Source organism: Protopterus annectens, chromosome 7.part0 (assembly GCF_019279795.1).
Source record: "Protopterus annectens isolate FY-2018-M chromosome 7.part0, PAN1.0, whole genome shotgun sequence".
NCBI classification, from domain to species: domain Eukaryota; kingdom Metazoa; phylum Chordata; order Ceratodontiformes; family Protopteridae; genus Protopterus; species Protopterus annectens.
The window spans coordinates 1431281196-1431305617 of record NC_056739.1 but is presented as its reverse complement, the minus strand read 5'-3'; the positions used below and the strand labels follow the sequence as shown (position 1 = coordinate 1431305617).

The 24422-nt window shown below is 37.3% G+C and overlaps 1 protein-coding gene across 13 annotated transcripts in view; it reads right to left on the bottom strand.

Moving 5' to 3' along the window:
- Positions 1-24422, bottom strand: part of CHL1 (cell adhesion molecule L1 like) — a 1311467-nt gene that overhangs the window by 334766 nt on the left and 952279 nt on the right. For all 13 annotated transcript variants that reach the window (XM_044077996.1, XM_044078002.1, XM_044078005.1 and 10 more), the window contains 2 exons: positions 24189-24411; positions 10762-10877 (listed from right to left, as the gene is read on the bottom strand). In XM_044077996.1, coding sequence (XP_043933931.1) covers positions 10762-10877; positions 24189-24411 — 339 coding nt within the window. The remainder of the gene's footprint in view (positions 1-10761; positions 10878-24188; positions 24412-24422) is intronic.

Below are 24422 nucleotides of genomic sequence, written 5' to 3'. Positions count from 1 at the left end.
GAGTTATTTGGGGATACAGTTTGCCTTGCAACTAAAATGAAAGTATCACTCTGCCGGCCTCTCTGGCTGAAACCAAATTCTAAGACAGCAAGTGTCTCCTGTAAAAACAGTTCATCCTACAATGTATAAATCCACTAGTTTCATTCCACAGACCCAACTATGTTTTTCTCTCTCTCTCTCTCTCTTTCTCCTTGCTTCTAGAGTCTTCCATCAGATTATTTTTTAGTGAGGAAGCTTCATTTTATGCTGTAGTAATAATCAGTTAAGAACTTGTGATCTAATTACTGAGAATACTTCCACACTCCATGTTGCAGTATATAGACTGACTACTATTTGAAGGTACAGATAACCTTTCAATAGCCATGCTACTATATATAATACACACACACACACACACACACACACACACACACACACACACACACACACACACACACACACACACACACACACACACACACACACACACACACACACACACACACACACACACACACACACACACACACACACACACAGCTAGATATAGATATAGCTATAGATATGGTTTCCCTTCATTTTTTTTAAAGTTTGGTCATATTTTGAATCAGTTGGCTAATTTGGCTAATCCCTGATCTGTCAAATAATTAATGTTGCTGAATGTTACTTAGAGCTAAAGCTGTATACTGTAGTGATTAAAGATTTTTTCTCCACTGTTGTGTAACCTCAGTTGGTGCGTAAATGTAGCAGGGAGTGTGAGGGGTGCAGATCCCACATAGGGGGTTGTGGGGGGTTGCAGATTTTTTTTATTTTACTGTTGACTAGCTTAATGATGACAATGCGAGTATCTGTAAAGTTTTCTTTTGACATTTAAATGTATGTTTATTTCATTTATCCTTTGCTGACTTGGTTAGTGGTCTCTTTTCAGAGAAAACCCTAGTTGGTATTTATACTAGTAAGGGAAATTTGGTCAGAATATTGGAGAACTTCTACTTTTTTGATTGGTGCCATGGGATCTTTTACATCCTTCAGAGCGACCATTAACTCAAGCAGATGGGTCCTCAGTTTAGCATCTCTTCTGAAAGACGATACAATATGAAGTGCAACACTTCCCTTATGTTGCACTGTAGTGTCACTTATTGATCTAGCTGGTGTGGAAATAGAACACACAGCCTTTTACACCAAAGGTTAGTGTGCTACCTGTTATGCAACTGACACAGTTAGTGACACTAACACTGCTGTGTCACTGACATACGATACTTGCCTCCAGGCACACAACAACTGAGGTGAAGTGGAGCAGTCTGGATAAATGAGACTTTGATTAAAACATTTTTTTAATGACATGCTTCTTGTATCCCTGTATGTATGTGTGGAACGTGTGGATGAGTTTGTGCATTTGTGTGTGTGTGTGTCTGTGTGTGTCTATGTATATATATATATATATATATATATATATATATATATATATGAATATTACACACACACACACACACACATACACACATACACACACAGACACAGACAAGCACACATATAGATAGATAAATAAATAGAGAGATAACTAGATAAATATATTGATATACTAAAATTAACTGAAACAGCCAAATGTCAACTTCAGAAAATGCAAGTTGAAAACAGTGTTTTTCTGCTGGGGACAAGCCCCTCGTCCCCTGCTAATTGTATATTTCAACCCTGAGATCACATAATGTTGAGGAAAGGGCATATTCCCCAACCTCAGTAATATGGCAATCTTGTTGATTCATAGATTCATAAACTGTTACTAGGCTAACCACTAGGGGTTGGGGGCTGTTCCTAAACCTAGCCAAGTTTTACTGAAAGAATAATTATGCCTTTTACCCACGTAGGACATTGAAGGCCAAGCATTTATAAGCTACATCTGTCCATAAGGGACATGGGTGCCAGGCCCAGTATAAATTTCCTTATCCCCATACAGTGGTCTAGGTTGCACTTAAACGGGGTAACAGACAAACTCAGTTTCACATGGATGGAAAGCCTCTTCCATAGGAGGAGCAGTCACTGGGACACATATCTTTATCTCCAGCATGTTCAAAGCATAAAAATTGGCAGGAACACCACAGCTTCCCACAGTAAAAGTATTTATTTGTAAAAATGGACCAGATAAGTGCTTTCACGTTGTAAAACCAACGCTTCTTCAGATCATAAAAACACAGAATCACAGCTCAGTTTAAAAACAGTTAGATGTTCAATCAGCTATGTTAATTCATCACTTCATTAAACCAATTTCCTCCCTTTCAGTACAGGTTTTCAAGAGAAACAAGCATTAATACCAGGATGTTTTTCAGCCTGTAGCCTCAAGATCAATTTAAGTTCTACTGTTTCAATATAGTTAGTGAGATCACCCCCCACTCCCGGTGAACCACATGTACTATTTGTAGTACTCTAAAATCAAACTCATGTCCAACATTTTCTTTAATATGTTTAGCTAGTGCATTGTTCATATTGCAAGTCCTAATCTCATGAGAATGACTAAAAATTCTATCTTTTAATATCTTATTAGTCTTACCAACACAGAACCCTGTACAGGACTTGCATGTGGCTAAATAAATCACATTTGCTGTACTACAATCTGCATAGAATCTGGGACTAAAAATATATTTCATCCGTGGATGTTTAAACACTTGTTCATGTGAAATATATGTACAGGCTCTGCAATCCCTGCAACTGTATGTACCAAGTCTGGCAGATAGCAAGTTACTTGGCCTAGTATTACAATTCCCTGTGCACAGTTGTCTTTTCAAGTTTAAACAATTTTTATACATAAAAGAGGAATTGTTCCCAACTATTTCGGCTGTCTTGTGTCACTTGTGAGTATTCCCCAGTTTTTACGTATAATATTGGGTCTACTTCTTTTGACCTAACTCCCATTTGCCTGACACCCATTTGCCTGAGACCAAATGACTGAAATTTCATTTGCCTGACACTTCATTTGCACGACACTTCATTTGACTGACAAGTATTATTAGCAAGAAAATGGAATATGCCCCCTTCCCCACTGTAGTGCGACCCTGGAGTTAGAATATATAGTTAGGGGGGGTGTGGGGGGCACTTTTCTTTTACTAAGCAATATTACATCAAAAGTTAACAATATCATATGAAATGAAGTGGGGGGCTTCACCCCCCACACCCCCCGTTGTGCGGGGCTGTGCCCCCCACCCCCCCCAACTATATATTCTAACTCCAGGGTTGCACTACAGTGGGGAAGGGGGCATATTCCATTTTCTTGCTAATAATACTTGTCAGTCAAATGAAGTGTCGGGCAAATGAAGTGTCAGGCAAATGAAATTTCAGTCAAATGGGGTCAGGCAAATGAGTGTCAGGCAAATGAAAGTTAGGTCAAAAGAAGTAGACCCATAATATTACATACAGAGCCTATGTCGTTTGTGTACTTCAAACCAAATCTGATTTTACTGACAAAGCTCCTATCCTTATGTGCAACAGAAGCATGTCTAGAGAAATATGGAGCTGCAGTGTTTTTTTTTCCTTGACCACCCTTTCCTTATGCTGTATCAGAAGGACCTTCTTATAGCCCCTTTTCAAAAAATGTTGACTCAATGCATCAATGTTTTCATGAAATGATTCCTCTTGTGTGCATAGCCTAGAGGCTCTCATGTATTAGCCTCTCACAGCATGTTCTGTTTAAGATGCAGATAAAATTCTGATCCCTAGACCTTGTATTTCTGATACTCTTTGACTTATGGATATGTAGGAGATTCAAAAGTCTGGGGTTTGCAGATGCCTTGTAAGCCAGGCAGAGATCACCCCTCAGCAATCTGTAAGAGACTGATAAGAGGGAAAGGGCTTTAGGGTGATCTTCATAAGACAGGTTTGTTATGCCTTGTATTCTACTTGTAAGTAACTTCTGAGGTTGCTCTAGTTGCTGTATATATCTTTGGTCAGGTACATACCAAAGGGAGCATTGTACTCTATGACTGGTCTGATAAGGGCAGAGTACAGTGGGATAATGATGTCTTTGGACTTAGATGCTATTCCCATACTTATAAGTTGCACATCATAAAAAGTTCTCTTCACCATGGTGGTTCAAGGTAAGGCTATTGTCTGCATGTGTATCCACATCCCTGACCACTGGGTTGACTCTTAGGGGCATATTCTCAATACAGTAATTACCTGGCATGGTTGACTTACCAAATGGTGCAATTATTCATTTCTTAGTATTGAATTTAAGACCATGGCTTTGGCACCATTTGTTAGTCAGCGATAGACTTTCTTGAAGAATGCTAGTGTCTGCAGGGGAGTCAGTGATAACCTTCAGCTTGCAATCATCTGCAAACTTAGTCAACGATAAACGTTCAGCATTTGCTTCCATAGATGCAAAAAAGGAGCGGGCACAGTACCAAGCCCTGGGGACTCCACTTGTGACTGGCCTCTTGGTGGAGGTGGGGTCACCTGTTTTGACCTTCCGGGTCCTATCAGTGAGCCAGTTGGCTATCCAGTGGGTGATAAAAGGATTTATACCTAAATTAGTGAGCTTGTCTAAAATGCCTGAGTGGGGTATTGTATCAAACATTTTGGCCAGGTCAAAGTAAGCAGTGAGCACAGTCTTACCTTGATTCAGTGTTTTGGTGACCCACTCAAGAATGTCCATCAGATTTAATATGCATGTTCCTCCCTTAACAAAGTCAGACTGTGATGGATTCAGCATTTGTGGTTACCTATGTCCTCATTTATCATGTCCATGATCATTCTTTCCTATTGTTCATCAGTTTACCCATCCAAATTCTGTCAGATAAACAGATGGTGACCTTAATGACAATTGACTAAATTACTGTCTCATATATAGACAAACAGAGAGATGTAGACTGATTGATAAGACAGATATCTAGATATATATGTAGACAGATAGATATGCATGTGTGCCTATCTATATGTATGTATGTATTGTGTTTATTTGTGTGTTTGTATATATGTAGACATATTTAAACCCAGAACTCAACTACTGCAAATGGATAGACTACCTTCCCAATTGCATGTCTCCTTAGAATATCTTAGCATATCTTTAAGAAAAGATAGGAGAAGCGGGATCTTACAGGGTTGCAGCAGGTAGACATCATCTCATATGAACTGCAATGAGACCACTGGTTAGTCTTTATGAATATGTTGTTTAAGATCCTGTTCTGTTTTTGCAGGACTACCACCATTGGCATTGGCACAGATGAATACCAATAGGATGCCATTGTGTATAAGGCTCCTATGAGTTTTTTTCTATGTCCAAAAAGTGTACAACAGACTCAAGCTGAAGCACAAAGTGTCGGATCCTGATTAGGAAAGAAGAAGAAGAAATTGCTTACAGCGATTCATACAGGAAAGCCTCGCCAGCCCGCTAAAATCCTTGACCAAAGAATTGATCTGTAGAGTCTCCTACTATAGGTAGTCTATGTCTAGTAATATATACGTCTGAAACTTTCTCAAGCCTGCCTTTGTGCACCTTCACTTTGATGGATGACTTTTGGCCAAAATAAGATAGGAGCAAATTAACCGATGGACTAGGATGTGTTGCAGCCCTTTGGACCATAGTTGCCATGCTGTGCATCTTTTTTTCATGAACAAAAAGGCTTTCTCCTGCACAATGTCTGGCAAGGCTCTAAAAAAGGGTTCCACACACAAGAAAGAAGCTCTGATTTCTCATCATTCACTGTGAGATGAAGTGCGTCGAGTAATGTATTTATAATTCTTAGGCTATCTACAATCCTATGTTCAGATTTTGCTTGAATAAAACAGTAATGCACATAATCCCATCACCCACAGGGCTGCCACAAATGATGCTTGGCATTTTGAGGAAAACACAATCTGCTATTACCTTTTTTAAGGGAAGAACAATGAACTGAAAATGTTGGTCCACATCTGGTCTTTCAGAAATGTGCTTTTGGGTTAGAACACCTGGACAAGGAAATAAATATCCCATAAGTCAACATGGCCTTCCATGCTTTTTAAGAAAACAGTAGAAGAATACCCTGCAGAGATGTCACTTTGAATTTATTGACATTGTGGTATCTATTTAAATGAGAAACATCCAAAGTAAGTCTCCTGTGACATTCCTTCTTAGGATTCAAAAATAACCTGGCAGTGCACACTACTATTATATAAGGAAATTAGTCTTACTTAAATTATCAAGAGATTATTTTTTTCTGACAAGAATTGAGTTAGATGCTTTTGGGACTGATATGACTACGGTTTTGACAAGGACTGTTTTCTGTAATTCCTTCTGAAATCTCCCATGACTCAACATATTTCAGGATTTTTTTTTCAGTTTTATATTTTTATTTCTTCTGCTTGGCCACCTCAAAAAAAATGGCTCCTGGAATAAGAAGTCTATAGTGCAAATCAGAATAGGGAAGAGAAGGATGACTTTCCCACTGTAAATGCCTCTGAGCAAATAAGGAGTCATTTAAAACTGTCTTTGACTGATTTATAGGTAGTGTCCTGAAAATAATGTCTTAGAATGGCCTTACACTCTGACAAAGTTTTTGCTGCAGTGTTTTCACTGTATGACCTTTAAAAAAATACATTGATTAAGAGAGCTCCTTATACAAGTGGAGTTTTCCAAATCTAAGCAGATATGAAATAATATGAAATATTTTAAAATAATTAGATAAATTCACTTTAATGTCACTTTTATTTCAAACCTTACATACCACAGACGCTTAGGCAAGACCATAAATAACAAAAGAAGAAAGGGGAAGGCTTATTTTTAACAATATTCTTTGGATATTGATAACCTATAAAGCAAGCTATCTCCTAAAAAGTATTCTACTAAGAACTGATTTATGTAAAAAAAAACTACGCAAAGTGCTATTTGGTTTCACAAAGATGAAAATATTATCTGGATGCAGCATTCAATAACTAAAGTACCTTAGCAGTACAGATCTCTGAACTAGTTTCTGCTTCCACAAAGCAAACATTTCAATAGCAATATAACTTGTTTAGCACAGAGGCTTTGCTAGAGCCTCTTAAATGTTCAGCCACCATCTGGTGCCAAGCTCACTCATTTCAGCATCGACCCTTTAGGCATGGCTGTTTTTTTTTTTTTTGACTGAGGAATGATTATTTTACAAGCTCTATTTTTCTCTCTCTCTCTTGGTCTTAATTAATCCCTACATTTACTGCACATTCCAAATAACTGCCCTCAGTCATACCTGTTTTATGTTTCATAGAATTAGTCTGGCCTTCTTTAAGGATGCCAAAATGATTGAAACTAAGGAAGGTAACTGTCCTAGTACTTTGAGTGAATGACCACATGTATAAATAAGACTTTACATAAGACTGATGGAATCTCAGCATTTTGTCCATCAGGCACTAAAATGAGGTCAGGGCATATTGAATTCTAACTGTTAAGGGCAATATATTGGAGTAGACAATCTACAGTACAGAAAGCAGCCTTCTCCTTAGCCTCTTCTGTTAAACAATCTACCAATATCACTTGGTCAGCTCTGGGGTAGTAAGAAATATGGCTTTATCAGCTGCCCTAATAGCTCATCTATCCTGTTGAACTTAAGGGATGTGATTATGTTTGTAAAATCATTACAGACTTGGACAGTACTTTTCAGGTTTTGTACTATCATAATAGGGCTATTCTGCTCCATATTCCACTCATTGGGTACTCCTAGTTTTAACATCATTTTTGATCTCTTCTTTGTATTGCTTGCATCTAGGCTGCTAAAGGATTTTAAATTAAAATTTTCCCCAAACTGGTGTCTGTGTGGTGCTAAAAGAGGATGTTTTTGTCTATTTATGTCCATAATGCAGAGATATTTCTAATTCTCAAAAGAAATTCTTGGAACTTGTGCTTCTCCGATTTTGAGAGGGTATCATCCACCTTTTACTTTAATGGTGGAAAATATGTGTTATTCTTGTTCAAAGGTTGCAATCTCTCATCCTGTATTCACCAGTTTTGCATCAATGTGTCTCCAAAAAAGTTAGATCTGAATATCCTTGCCTATTAGGCCTATGGTATCACCAGGGACATTTATTAGCTGCCAGCTTTCAAGTCATGTTCTACTCATCAAACGTTATGTACATAGCTTTCAATATTATGGAAAATATGCTTGTTTTTAATAATGTCTGTAAGCAGCTCACAGTATTTCTCAAAGAACAGCACTTTGATGGCACATATCAAGGTTAACTGTTCATTTTCATAATGCCTTTCAAATAATGCCATTTCATTACTTGTAATACACATTGCTTTAATAATGTTCACTCAAATATGGAAATTGTGAAATACTGACAGCTATAGTTATAAGCAGTTTATCATATTACACCATGAGTTCATATACAGCAAAAAATAAGCTGCAATAATTTTTAGTAACTGATGGTACAATCATAAATTACAAGACAGGCACTACCAAGAAAAGTGGCTACAACCTGAATACGTTACCAGAGAGACATTTGGCATTGCTGCAAAGAATTTTAAAATATAATTGTTCCCTTTTCATGATGACCACATAGAGTAGTAAAGTACACACGCATATTTTACTCAAAGGAACAGACAAATCATTACATAATCAGTATATTCAGACAAGGATTTATGTTAAAATATACAAAACTAATGACAATCTGGATTGCCACAGTATACTTTCTCAGCTGATGATACAAGAATGTCATTTGGTCTTGATAAAGTACAAAAACAACCTTTAAAGCAGGAAAGCTGCGGCACCAAGAAAATATCAGTTTGGGACAGGAATGTGGTATAAAGGAACTTGAGCAGGAGGGAGTGTATAAATATTTGGGAACTGATGAAGGATCAACAATAAAATATGAACAAATATGAACAAAACTTAGGAATGAATATTTTAGAAGACAAAAATTAATACAGAAAACAGTCCTGACATCTAGGAACAAAGTCCAGGCTATAAACCAAGTTGCTCCTCTTGTTTAAACTTACAGTTTTGTGGTGACGGACAGGCCCCAAAAGGTTTCGGATCAGTTAGACAGGAAAACAAGAAAAATGCTTCATGCTTATCAAACTATATGTAAAAATCAGCGTATACCAAGATCATATATTCTTCATTCTAAAGGATGTATGGACCTCCTTGAAACTAATTATATTTATAAATCTACAATTATAGGGCTGTATACATATATGTTAATAGGTTCATAGGTAGGTACTAGGCTATTGGCCCTAGGGCCTATATAAGCCTAGCCAAATGGTACCCTGGCTTTTGCCACCCAAGAAAATTATTTTCCTGTGCCCCTGTCAAGCAGACCCACAGAAGTCATCCCCGGGGTGAATTTCCTATCTCCTATCCAATCATCAAGATTTTTCTTGAAGAGTGCTAATGAGGAGCTTTGTTTGATATAGATAGGTAGTTTGTTCCAAAGTATTGGAAGTCTCTGGGACAGGAATCTATCCCTCCAGCATGTTCTGTTTATTGTGGTGACTAGGTTTAGGTCCCTAGAGCGTATAACTCGGCGGGATTGGAATTTCTTTAAGTGAAGCATGTCCAACAGCTCTGGGTTTGTCACCAGAACCAAACATAACAAAAGTTTTAAAGCATGAAGAGAACAACTCTAAGATGACTTCCCATCTTAGTTTAGCAGACGTAAACTGTTGTCAAGGGGGAATGGAAATCAAAGCAGAAATAGACAAAAATCAGACAGCAACTGAATCTGTCAAAAAACAAAAAAACAAAAGAAAGAATATAAGGTAAAGGATTTGATGAGAAGACAATAAATGTAGAAAAGGCATATAGTTGCAAGTAGGGAAAACTCCTGGAACAACCTTATTTTAATCAGGATCTGATGCAGGAATGGTTAAGGAGAGATGAATTTAAACCAAAAGATGAAAGGTTAATATTAGCATTATAGGATAGTGGACTACATACTCATTGGTGTACAAAATCCATTGAATGTGTGAGGGAAACTGACAAATGCAGGTTTTGTAAAATAGAACTGGAAACTATCACGCATCTTGTTCCTGGATGTCTTACACTAATGGCAGAGGGCCTGTGTGCTGAACGACATAATAATGTGGAAAGACTGTTGCATTTGGGATTGTGCAAACATTACAATACTGAAGTAGTTGAAGGAACTGGAAACATCAGCATACAAAGCATTACAGAAAACAATGAAGTTTATATCACATGGCATCACCCATAACCAACAGTTCAAAGTTGTGACAAACCCAGATAAAGGAGTCTGTGAAAGGGAGACAAGAGTACCATTGAACACTGAAATTGCTACACCCAATGATTACAGTGTCTTACATACAGAGAGACACAAAGTCATAAAATAACAGGATGTGCAGGCAGAAACAAAGGCAATGTGGAAGAAGGATACCCAGACAGTTCCAACAGTAGTAGGAGCTATGGATCTCATAAAAAGAATTTACAGTCGTATTTAGATATGCTACCAATACATGTAATTCCATAGGAATTGCAAAAGGACTCTGTTCTGGGCACATTGTGGATGCCGCAAAAAGCACTATTGTTTAACATCAAAGACTGAAACAATACTAATCTCATGAACCTTAAGCATACTTTGACTTAGGAATGGGGTCCATTCCCATCATGGTACTAGAAACCCAAAAGATTTGGAGAAATAAACTCAGTCAAACTTCATGGACAGCAGATAAAGGAAGGACAAACCAGATGAGTATCCCAATTTGTTCTCACTGGTAATATGTGTTTTGTATCAGTTCAACTTTTAAGTGGTCATCTTTCTCCACTTACTGTTTATTAACAAAGTAGTTAAATTGAAATTAAGGGAAGTTTAAATAGTTGTTCTTACCTTATATCCTCTGAGATGACCACGGATGCTTTCTTTTGGTACCTTAGACCAGCTGACTTTGATTAGTGTACTGTTTATTATATCTACAGAGACTTTCTGTGGGGCTTCCAGTGGAACTGTTAATAAAGAGGAATATAACTTCAAATTCCTGAAATATAAATTCAGAATACAGTCTGCTAGGCTCTTAACAAGCTGTAGAATTCAGCGAAGCAATGCAGTAATTATCAGTGTATTGCATAAAGTACACAGGAACTATTATACTACAAATCTCACACTGTAATTATACTAGTTGTATAGATGTAAATGAATGAAGACAAGAATGAGTCCATGGGTAAGGCTCAACATTAACTTCATATAGACAAGCAGTTGTTTTTGACTTACAGCTCAGTTACAGCTACTGAATATACTAAATGAACTATAAAACATTGACACTGATAACTAAAACAAGCCACTTTTCATGTCTAAACTTCATAAAATGCAACAATAACACTGAGTGCTTCACCCACCTTCTTCAAGTTTAGCAAGTACATGTGCAATGTATTTCAATGTATTTCTGAACTGCCTCAGGAGTTCTAAACTGTTACCCTCCTAAGGTTGGTGGCTGTACCTATACATTCTATTTTGTGTGCAAGTATAAAATCATCCAAAGATATGTTTTGATCTTCAAGCTTTGTATTCCGAAAAACAAAAATATTTTGTGTCTGTCAGCTACCTTGCAAAAGACAGATAAATAGCTAAGAAAATATTGTCATAGGTACCTGGTGCATCATTAAATAAAGATGTGCAGTGAATAAGTTGGTCTAAGTAACAGATGTGTAAATATTATATTATATCTAACTACTCAGCCTATTCACCATGACTAAACATTATGCTTTACTATATGCCATATGACCTATAAGTCCAATTCTCATATACACAGTGAGTAAACAGAACCTTATCTGGTGTTTCATCTACCTGCTATGTCTAGCTCATATCACTACTACCACTTTTATATTGGTTAAGCACATTTACTGAATGTTCCCCATGGGATAACTACTTAATGTTTTTTCAACATATTTTTGAATGTTCCCTACAGGCTAACTACTTAAAGTTTTCTAAAGCTAAATTTTAATATCTATAAAATTATTTATGTGTTTGCAGGCCTTATAAGACACCCTGTAAGCCTACCGACCCTAGGGGAAGAAATACAGGACAGTGATAGCAATGTGTTCAACTCGTATGTCTTCCTGATTTACATGAATAATGAAAGCTATTAAGATTTCTAGTGAGGTACAGTATATATTAAAATATGCTTCTATTTACTTTTGAAGCTGCCCCATTGTCATCATCAGAAACATCAGACAGTGATTTTATACAAAGTATATTGCATTGGTACATTGCAGAAACTCTTACACTGTATTTGAAGGTCAACCATCCAAAATCCCAAAAAACACTTGTCTTATGAGGATATATGATAAAACTACTCATATCTGTGTGCTGATATGCTCATCCACATACTTTAAGTTTATTTAAGAAGACTGCAACATTGTTCATAGGTTCATAGGTAGGTACTAGTCTATTGGCCCTAGGGCCTATATAAGCCTAGCCAAAAAGGTACCCTGGCTTTCGCCACCCAAGAAAATTATTTTCCTGTGCCCCTGTCAAGCAGAGTCACAGAAGTCATCCCTGGGGTGAATTTCCTATTTCCCATCCAATCATCAAGATTTTTCTTGAAGAGTGCTAATGAGGGGCTCTGTTTGACATAGATAGGTAGTCTGTTCCAGAGTGTGGGAAGTCTCTGGAACAGGAATCTATCCCTCCAGCATGTTCTGTTTATTGTGGTGACAAGGTTTAGGTCCCTAGAGTGTGTAGCTTGGAGGGACTGGGATTTCTTTAAGTGGAGCATGTACAACAGCTCTGGGTTTGACATAGCTTTGTATATTAGGCAGAGATCGCCTCTGATTAGGAGATATGCGATGGAGTAAAGCTGGAGTTTTTTGAGACTGTTTGCATAGGGCATCTGTTTGAGGCCAGTAATCCTCTTTGTGAGGTATTTCTGCAGCCTTTCCAGTTGTTTGTAGATGTCTTGTGAGGTACATACCAAAAGGGGCTTTGTACTCTATAATGGGTCTAATAAGTGATGAGTAGAGGGGAACAATGATCTCTTTTTTTCTGGCTGAGAAACCTTTTGTGATGAGGTGTGCCATGTAGAAGGATTTCCTGACCACTGTGGCGATCTGATTATCAAAGGAGAGACTACTGTCCACCTGTGTCCCAAGGTCTCTTATCACACTTTCAGTGTTAAGTAGACTACTGCCTATGTGGTAGTTCATGGGTACAGAGTTTTTACCAAAGGGGATGACAATGCACTTTGTGGCATTGAGCTTGAGACCATGGCTTTGACACCAGGCATCTGTCTCAGTGAAGTCTTTTTGTAGGATGTCCACATCATTAGGAGTTTTGATTATGGCTCCTAGTTTGCAGTTATCTGTGAACTTAGTTAGCCAAAGACCTTCTGTGTTAGCCTGTACTTCAGAGAAGTATATACCAAACAGTAGAGGACCCAGGACTGAACCCTGTGGTACTCCACTTGTCACTGGTCTGAAGTCGGATTTGGAGTCTGCTACTTTCACAGTGTGGGTTTTGTCAGTAAGCCAGTTGGCAACCCATCTTGTGACATAGGGATTTATACATAGTTTAGTGAGTTTATCTATAATTCCAGAGTGAGGGATGGTGTCGAAAGCCTTGGCGAGATCTAGATAGGCAGTGTGAACCACCTTACCCTCATCTATAGCTTTGGTGACTGCTTCAAAGAAGTCTATCAGGTTTAGGAGACATGATTTTCCTTTTACAAACCCGAACTGGTTGGGGTCCAGAGTTTGGAGATTACCAATGTTTTTGTTTATGAGTTCCATGATGATATGTTCCATGGCCTTGCAGACCAGGCTCATCAGGCTAATGGGGCAGTAGTTCCAGGGGTCTATTGTGGCTCCCACTTTGTGGAGTGGGATAACTGTCACATTGCACCATTCAATGGGCAAAAAGCCTGAGGTGAGGCTATGACTGAACATGGTACTTAGGTGGGGTGCCAGTTCATTCTGTACTTAATGTAGAATGCAGCCAGGGATGCTGTCGGGTCCCATGGATGCTGTGTTCTTGGCTTTGGAGAGTGAGGTTTTTACCTGTGCAGCCGTGATTACAGGCACTTTGCATTCTTCCAGTATAGAGATGGGCCCTTTAGGGGGTGAGAGGGGGGTAAAGTTAGCACTGAACCTATCTGCCAGGATGTTGGCAATATCGGTTGGTTCTGTATATTTAGTGCCATTGTGCTGTAACTTGTAACTCAGAGCAGATCTGAGTGTTGCCATTGAGATTCTTGACATAGCTACAGAATGCTTTGTGGTTGTCTTTAGAATCAGTTGTGATTTTGTTTTCATAACTAGCTTTGGAGGATTTTATGAGGGATCTCAGCTTCTTACTGAGGCTGACCAGGGAGTTCCTCCAAGCATGGGATTTTACTATTTTTTGCAACAGTTTCTTTCTTCTGTTGTAGAGTTTGTTTATGGCAGACCACCAGATTGACTTCCTTTTTTTGGAGGATAGCATCTTGGTTCTATTTGGGATAGCACAATCCATGCACTCATGTAAGTGCTTATAAAGTGCATTTGTGTAGGATTCAGCAGTCATATCTCTACTGTCCATCTGCATGGGTGTCGTGAAGTTTGCCACTTCTTTCTTAAGAAGCGTGAAGTTGGCTTTGGAGAATTTTTTTACGGTTGTTTCCCTAATGAGGGGTGGGGGCGAGATGTGGAAGTCTAGGGTGATTAGCTTGTGGTTGGATATGACCAACGAGGAATTGACCTCTGGTGTGGAACACTGGTCGCCCATGTTGGTAATGACCAGGTCTAGGATATTGCTGCCCCTAGTGGGGGTGTGGATAAGTTGATCCAAGGCACTGGAATTTATGAATTCCAGAAAACGTTGAGCAAAAGAGTTGGTACATGAGTAGCTTTCCCAGTTAATGGTGGGGTAGTTGAAATCACTGTAAATTATTACCATGGCACTTGCGCTGGTACATATGAAGACAGTACATTAAATCCAGAGAGCCCCATTTCTCATTTAATCTTAAGCAGATCTGTACCATTCTACTCCACTAATTACTGAACAATCACCTATTGCAAATTTGCAAATTAGGATCGTTACTAAGTATGTATCTAAGACTCTCTCTCTCTCTCACTCTTTCTCTCTAACTCTTTCTATATATACATGAGTATATAGTGATTAATAGAAAGAAACATCCATTGCCCCACATGCAAACACATTTAAATACTCAACACATCAACACATCATACTACAGCACATTCCATTGACAGTCACTAAAATACCCACAAACTGCACACACACACACACACACACACACACACACACACACACACACACACACACACACACACACACACCAATATACACATTGAAACAACACACACCCATAATACAAGGCACTGGGTCATGTGACTATCTGTGCCTTGCCATTTCCTACTCTTAGACAACACTTCTCTTTTCACAGAGGTCAAGGACAATTAAGACAGAGGTGAGCTTTTTGAATACTCATCTAGTCATCAAGTTCCTGTTTAAAAGAGGATAATACATAATTTGCAGCAAGACTTTATTCTAGTAGTGAGGATGGCAATGCATGAATAAGCTATCTTTCCACCCTGTTTAATTTATTTGTTGGTGAAGACTGAGCTCCCTTGTTCTTTTATTTGTGCTATTCTTTGATTTGTAAACACACACTAAGGGGTCTATGTCAGATAACTCCTGTATACTCCTTCCCACTTACCCCACCAAATGCTGCTGTTAAGCAGAAATAAGCATAAAACATCAACCCAAGGAAGTATCTACAAGTTGGTGCTAACCTCATACTCTGCCTCTTAAAGATATTAACGATGAACTCTTCGGATGAAAGCATGTATCAAAGATAAATAAAGCCAGCATATTTGAGAAGAATAGGAAGCCACTAACTTATTTTGTTTTCTTGTTCTTTCATGGACTGAGTAATAGTAAAGTATTTGCTTTGTTCTTCTGCATTGACTTACTTTTGGTGTGCTGATATCTGTACTAATAGGCAGTGCACTGAAAAATAAAAAGGGGTTATTTCCCAACAGTAAGGTCCTAATGAGACTGAGACTGAGGTTAACATCAACTGGGAGATACACACTTGTAATGTTTTATGATTATTATTATTTGATTTGTGGAAATGTGAAAGTTTTTGGTTATGCATAAATTAGAAATCTATTTACAAGGGATTGGATTAAATATGAATAAGTCAAAAGTAAAGTTTTTAGAGATCATAAAATAATAGTAGAAGTGGAATTTTTTTATGGACTATATTGAGATATTTTTTAGAAATGTTATCACACAACAAAGGACAAATTTATTGGAAAGTATTCATCATCATATTTAATTAAGTAGGAGTTTTAGATTAGCATTTAGGAAAAAATATATATTTATTAAATGTATTAGTCCTGGGAAAACTCAGCTGTAAAGGTGGGAGGCTGGCATAATGGTTAAGGTGTTTACCTTACAGACATAAAATGCAGCGTTTGAATCTCACATCGGGTAATTGGCTAGGCTTAGCCTAGTACTAATCGATGAACCAATTTCTATGGACCTCCATTGGAGGATATGACACCATAATCTTTGCGGATGGGAGGGTGGTCTAATGGTTAAGGTGTTTGCCTTACAAACGCAAAGTGCAGGGTTTGAGTCCTACAAGGGATAATTAGCTAGGCTTAAAATGACTTGCAAGGGCAGTTAGCCTAGTACTAATCTATAAAGCAAGTTTTCCCAATGAATAGATATGTTTTATCGCAACATTTTTTGTTTTTTAGTCTGAACCCTATTAAAAGAGGTTTTATATAAAATAAATTAAGAAAATGATGGCTTGCAATTGAGAAATCCCACAGTATATTTAGCATCTCTTTTTTGTACTGGATGTTTCAATCAATGATATTTAGTACACAGCAACCTTTATATATGATTTTATAAACAAAATATGGTGATTGGTAGAATACTATAAATAGAAGGAAAAACACTTATGTCTACTGAACTTAATGAAAGGGATAAAAAAGATTTGGTAAGATTTTGAAAGATCTGTGCAGAATGCTATTAGAGCTAGACTGCAAACATTTAAACATTGGGAGAAGGGCAAATATTTATTTTTATGGTGTCTCATGCTTTGGAAATTACCTGTGAAGGGTGATATGATAATAAAGCACTTATTGAAATAAACTGTTTTGTAATCAGATAGAAACCATGGTACATACCTTTATTCATGCCCTGGATTATAACAATTTTCGGTACTTACGTATTATTGCAACCAGATTTTCATGCTGCGATAACTGACGTAAAATTGAAGAATGGATGTTTGGGTTTGCCCTGTAAGGTTTGTCTAATTTGTGTTTTACAAGTAAGGTCAGACATTTTTAAGTTTTAATGGAAGGCTGGGCTGTAAACAGAGGGCTTGGGAAAGTAGTCACCATTTTCTTCCGCTGCTGCTTCTTCACCGACTGTGGTAGCTTGACTGGAAAAACTAGCTGCAGTGTCTCTGCCCTTTTACCTACATCAGAACATTCGATAGGAAGCAAAGACAATCGAGAGGATTTCCAAGGAGAAACAATGGCAGTACTGCAAAATCTTTTGAATCTGCTAACTTCCTTTCATTCCCCTAATGATAGTCTCACTTTGGGGATCAATTACAATAGAGAGGGTAATCCAAAAAAAAAAAAAAAAAACTCGAATGAAGAATGTCAAAATGATTTTGCAGTACTGCCATTTTTTCTACTTGAAAATCCCCTCGATTGTCTTTGCTTCCTATCAGATGTTCAAAACACTGCAGCTAGTTTAGGTAAGGATAAGTTCAGATAAGGAAAACACAGAGACAAAAAAATGTGGCTTTCGTAAACTTTTTATTTTAACAATGTTTTAATCGGCCTTGAAAAGAACCATTGGATTATTAATGCTTTTAAATCGTGAGGGTGGATGATGTTGACAGCTGATTCCGTGGTCATTTTTCTATGAAAAACTTGGTAGGACTGATGTTTTAGATTTGTGAAGGTGGCATGTTCTGACAAAAGCACATACTACTTCAGCGATCATTGATTTCATTACTAAGATAATGATGTTGATAGGACTTTCGGTGGTTTTCTTTTACTATGTGGTGGGAAGCAGTCTTTTTTATGGGCAAGCAAAGGAACGTGCAGCAGGCGGACTTGAAATAATAAATATGCTTGTGGTAAAGTGCTGAAAGAAACATGAACACTATGTTTTTTACATTTTGTTGATATAAGTAAAGAAAAGACACTTTTGTGGTACAAAAGTAGACATTCTACAACAGTTTTACAACATTAACTAGCATATTTAATGATTGTGAAGCAACCGCTATTGCCGTTAAAAATCTGGTTGCGATAATACGTAAGTACCCAATTTTCTATAGCAATTTTGGCAAAATCTTACAGAATTATACGAATTTCAAGCAATACAAAATATAACAATGAAAAGTTTGGTGTGTGGATATTTACCAACTCACTGTAAAAATGATATACCCTATTATTATTATTTATGTATAGCAGTTAGTTATCATTTATGGCAAGCAAGAACAAAAGAAATACTTTTTAACAAGCAAATGGAGATTAGTGGATATTAGGTAAAGAAATAGCTGTAGCAAGGAGGTTGAAAAAGATAATATTAATAGTGATTTACTATATATATATATATATATATATATATATATATATATATATATATATATATTATGTTACTTGTGTTATAACATGATATACATTACAATGTGTTATTTCTTCTGTTTACCGTTGTATTCTGCTAATGGTTCATGAGTACGTATCTGTTTTTTTTAGTTTTTGTATGGCTCTTTTAATTTTAAATACTAATAACATTCACCTTCTCTGTTTAATAGGTGCCAGAAGATGTTTTATATCCGTCTGAGCTAATACCAACTCAGGCAGATTTAACTGTAGTTTAACATCTCACCCAAAGGATGAAATACTCAAAAGTATATCACTCCCTTAACACTGCAGTGCCACCTGGAGTTGAAATAGAATCTAGAGCATCTGGCCTTCCAGCACCAAGAGACAAGGGTGCTATATGTTGCACCAATATCACTGCACTTTAGCTGGAATCTGCCTAAAAAGCCACTATGGGGACAGCAAAAACTTTAATGAGTATGCAGAAGCATTGAAGAGAGGTGTAGGCCAAACCTTGTAAATAAAGTAAGACTGTTGACCATTTCATCCCATTCTGACACATATTGTATTCTCCTGGAATGGCACTAACTATGTAGCCAATTGCTGAATCCAAATATAATTTCTTTGTACCTAGGCTTAATTTTTGAAGAAGGAAAGACTCAGTTACACTTACGATCACATCACCCATACAACACAGCACTCAGTAACCTGATTATAATCACATGAATGACACACCTATATACATATATATCTGTATCTACTGTGTGTATGTATATATATATATATATATATATATATATATATATATATATATATATATATATATATTTATATATTAATAATGCAAACGGATTGATCAGGTGGATCAAACCACAGAATAAAACAAAATTCCACTGTGGTCTAAACTTCGTAAGCCTGAAATAAGTTCACCCAGTACAGTTGAAAAACTCAGTTTATTCTCCAAAATTGCAGAAAATGTTCATAAAAATCTTGTAAATGAGCCAGTAGCAGCAAAATAGCAACAGCAAAAAACCTCAAATAAAACAGTTCCAAATGGTAAGTGCTTTCATCCACATATATCGTGGACTTTATCAAACCAAAGTGTCTCACCATTTGGGCTGTTTAAATAATAGTCCCATTCATCACTTCAATTAAAAAAACACCCAGTGAAATTAAATCAATCAATTACACACATAATTAACTCTTCAAAAACTCACTTGTAATTTAAAACTGTTGTAAAACACATAAAATCCTTGCACAAAAGTAATTCAATATGAATCAAAGTACGAGTGCTTTGTCTTTTAGTATGGGTGCCAAAGAGAAGTGTTCATTCATACCTGGTGGGTACATTGCTCCCAATTTAAGCTGCCATCTAATCTCACTATTACAAAAATTATTACCCCAATCCCCTCCCCTAGGGTTCCTCAGTACGATTTCCAGGATCCCAAACTTGAAACTAGCTTGTCCTGTACAAATCAATGTGTGTTTAAATAGGGAGTTGTTGGGGTTCTTAGTTTCTATACCATATAAATGCTCATAAATATGCTTATGGAGCACTCTCTCTGATTTTCCCACATAAAATCTTTAGCACCCTGAACATATACTCAAGTAGACTAAACCCTTACTATTACAATTGCCATTGACCAAATGGACCCTTGTCTGGAATTCACCTGCAATAACATGTGTTCCCTCAAGAATATGTGGACAGTACTTACATGCTCCACATTTCTGAGTCCCTTTTGCCGTATCCTATAAGGAAGGTCCTTAAAGAAAGTTTAGACCAAGGTGGAATTTTGTTTTATTGTGTGGATTGATCCACCTGATCGCTCCGTTTACATTATTGGTTTTGTGGTGAGGAGCATGGTCTTACCTCCTTATTGCCTGTGTACTAGGACTTATCATTGGCCTTTGCTGTGATTGTAGCTTTGTATTTGACTTTGCGAGGCATGGATACGCTTAATGGACTGGAGACACAATTTGGTACTTCGACTGAGGCAGTCAGTCACAAAGATCTGGCACCGAATGGTGAAGACGGCAACCTGACCCAACTTATTAAAGTGATGTCATAGCAGTATCAGCAATTGCAATCTACATTGGACAGAGTGCAGGGTTCAACCCAATCAATGATGACTGGCTCACAGACTCCACCTTCATGTAGTAAAACAGGATTCTTTGGAAGTCTGGGCTCACTATCTACTTCTGGTATACAGAGTATTCCCTGTGGACAAAATATGTCAAAATCCATGGAAACAGAGAACAGGGACACGTGATTTCAACGGTGGCTGGCCAAGGTCTTGTCTTTCATCAATCAGGACAGTGGGACTAAACCAAAGGAGTTACACAGCAAGCTACAGGAATTTGAACTGAAAATGGCAAAGGTATGTAATTTACAGGTCGAGAATGCATACCTTTCCAAATGCATTTGGTTACAGAGAGTACCAAAGGGTCTTAGAACAAGTAAATTCCCTAACGGTATGTCGGTTGGTCAACCTGAGGTTGAGGAATTATTAGCTATGTTCGACAGACACGGTATTGAATTACTGAATTTTATCATTAAAATTAATTCTAATAGGATTAACCAGTTGTTAGAATAAATTGATAATTTAAATAATGACATTTTAGTGAATGATAATTTTGGTAGGTATGAATTAAAATATGACAATGTGTTTGATAAAACTGAACAATAAGTGAAGGAAAATGTAGCAAGGAAGCAGAGAAATTTAAAAAGAGATGAACTGGAATACAAACAGAAGATTGCCTACCCTTTGCCCAAAAGTTACCGAGAACCACCTATCAATATAGTCTGAGAAGGAGGTTTTGAAATGGGGATGGCTTCAGTGAATTTTGATGAGGGGGCTGAGGGATGACAATGTTACACCACACTATTACAATGAGGAAGAAGAGGTATTTGAACAGAATTTTCCTACCCTAAAATGTCTGAGAGAATATTTAACAGAAATCAGAATAGTTCCAATTTTTTAGGGCAACAGGGGATGTCCAATGGGCAGAGACAGAGGGGGCAGAGGAATTATTGGAGAAACAACAGAGGGAACAGGTATTAAGCCCAAACCAGCAGGGGTGCTATATCATTTCATCCTTTGGGGGAAAGATGTTGAGCTATTTGAGGTTCAGCATCTATAACTACACAGATGAGGTTATTACTGAAACACATTTTTCTCTTTTTAAAAGAAGTTTAAGATTTGTCCCTAGTAGGAACACTGACATTTTGGAAATGATAATTATTCAAACTTTATTTGAGAAAATTAAACTTTGATTTATATTTCAAGGACAGTAATAGGGCAGACAAACCTGGGTTATTCAAGAAGAAAAGTGTGTTCACCCCCCCCACCCACATCCTACATTGGGCAGTTTTGAAAAGGTATGTATTAGGGAAATTTATCAGGCCTTTCACTCCCAATAAGACAGGTTCTTTAACCTCACTAGAGATGAGGAAGAATTATTAGGAATTTTGAGAACAACAGACCATCTGAGAATTATGAAGCCCGATAAAGAGGGAGGGATTGTCATAGTAGACAGAAATGATTATATTAAGGATATAGCGACTCTCTTAAATGACACGGACCAATACAAAATAGTTTCCCTCAACCAGATAAACATTGCATACAGGAGGACACAGGTATTTATCGAGGACAGTCTTTTTTCAGGGGGTCATCAATGAAGAGGTGCACAGATTTTTGATGAATGAATATCCATACATCCCCACTGTCTTTGGTATCCCCAAAGTTCATAAGAGTGTTGAACATCCCCCTTATAGATTGATAGTGGCAGCTCACAATAGCTCAATCTATTCTTTGGGTATTTTTTTGACCGACTTTTGAAGAATTCTATGCACCCCATACCCCATGTATTAATTGATTCATGGAATTTTTTAACGAGAACTAAGGATTTTGTGGTTATTCCACGGGGTTTTCTACTACTGATGTAGTGGACCTGTTCAATTATATTCCTCATGGGACAGGTAGGTATTGAGTTTTTTCATGAGGCCATTTATGACTACACTAATTTGGATAAAGGGCTCACTAATTTTGTGTTGGACATCATGGAGGTAATTTTAAACAACTGCATCACTTTTGAAAGCAAATACTTCAGGCAATTAAAAGGGGTGGCTATGGGGTCTAGCAATGCCCCTATTTTTGCAAATTTGGTCATGGCAACTTGGGAAAAGAAGTATGTTTTCATCTCTAAGTTTGAAAAGGAATGTATTCTGTACCTCCATTACCTGGATGATGTTTTTGTTCTTTGGAAGGGTGGAGAAACAGTGGCAAATAATTTTTATTTCTCCTTATTTCAAGCTCAAGCACATCTTTTCCCCTGATACAACTGATTACGTAGATGTCACCATTTCAATTGATAGGTTAACGGGAACCTTTACATCTAAGGTTAACAGAAAACCTACATATTCAAATAGTTTATTGGCTTTTGATAGTAGACACCCCTTTCACATAAAGAAAAATCTGGTGAGGGGGCAAATGATTCGAGGAGCTAGAATGTGTTCCACTTTGGTTGACCTTAAATGTGAGTTGGGTACCCTCACACAAATGTTTTTGGATAGGGGTTACCCTGAATAATTGGTTTACCCTTTGGGGGAAGAGATTCTTAATGAATGGGGGGATTTTTACCTTTATTAGGGTATGACAGGACCCCTGAGGAACAGAAGAAGAGTCAGGATAATAATTTTTCTAAAGCCATGATTGCACACTATGGTAACTTTGGGCAAACAGATAGGAATATTATTTCAAAGAATTGGGTTATTATGGAAGACAACTGTGAACCAGCTTCTTCCATCTACTTTAAGACACCGGTGGTATTTTACCCTTTTCAATTTCCACTGCAAGACAAATGCACAAAAATTATTATCTTAATGTTACTATATATGATCTCACCTTGACAACAAGTCTTATTTGTTCTTTTTGGTATTATGCATTAATTCTTTTCTCTTGTTCTTTCCTCTGAACAATGCTTTGCTTGCTTTCTCTAATTAGAAATGTAAATTGCAAGTATCTCAATCAGATCTCACGTTTTTATCTTTTCTGTAATAATTAACATTTATCATTTCCTCTTTGTCTTTATGAGTCGTTTATCTTTTTATTTGGGCTTTTGCATGTTTTCTGTACTACATATTATTACTGAAATGAATACAAAATTATGTGAGGTATGATAGAGCAGTCAGCTTATTAAGAACATACTGAATACAACATTGCTTGATTTATGATACAGCAGGTCAGCACATTTCTGTAGGAGACTACAGCAGTGTGCTTCAGTAAAATGTACACAGAAATGTTCAATTGTTTTGCCTGGTGTTGATGTTAGCAACTGTCAGACACATACCTCTCAACCTCTTAGTGCAAGAAATCTGCACAAAGCTAAAAATAATGGAGGCACAAAGGTCCAAAAATAGAGACTGCTTTTAAATAATGGTTTTATCCACTTAAACAGTGCTAGAAAAACAAATTTTGTGCAAGCACGCATTTTCTGAAGTCTGAAACATAAATATTTGTCATGATTTTGTGATTTCAGACTTTAATGGTTTATGTCAAAACAACACATTTTATGAGGAACAGACCAAAAATATTGAAGCAAAAATCCAGACATTCAGCAAAAATGTGGACAGTTGAGAAGTATGGTCAGAGAGGTATTTAGAAATGACAGTATAATAAATCTTACCATCTTCACCAGAGAATCCATGCTTAACTTGTGGCTCTGGTCCGGGTCCCAAGTCATTAACAGCCTGAACTTTGATGTCGTATAGTTGAAAGGTGGGTGCATGTTTCACTGTGTGAGAATGCTGCCTCACTGACACTTCTTCCCAGCTGTCATTTGAGCCTCCGAGTCTCCAGCTTACTTTGTAGAACAGCCCTGGTCCATTCCACTCCACTGGCTTCAAAGGCTACAATTCAA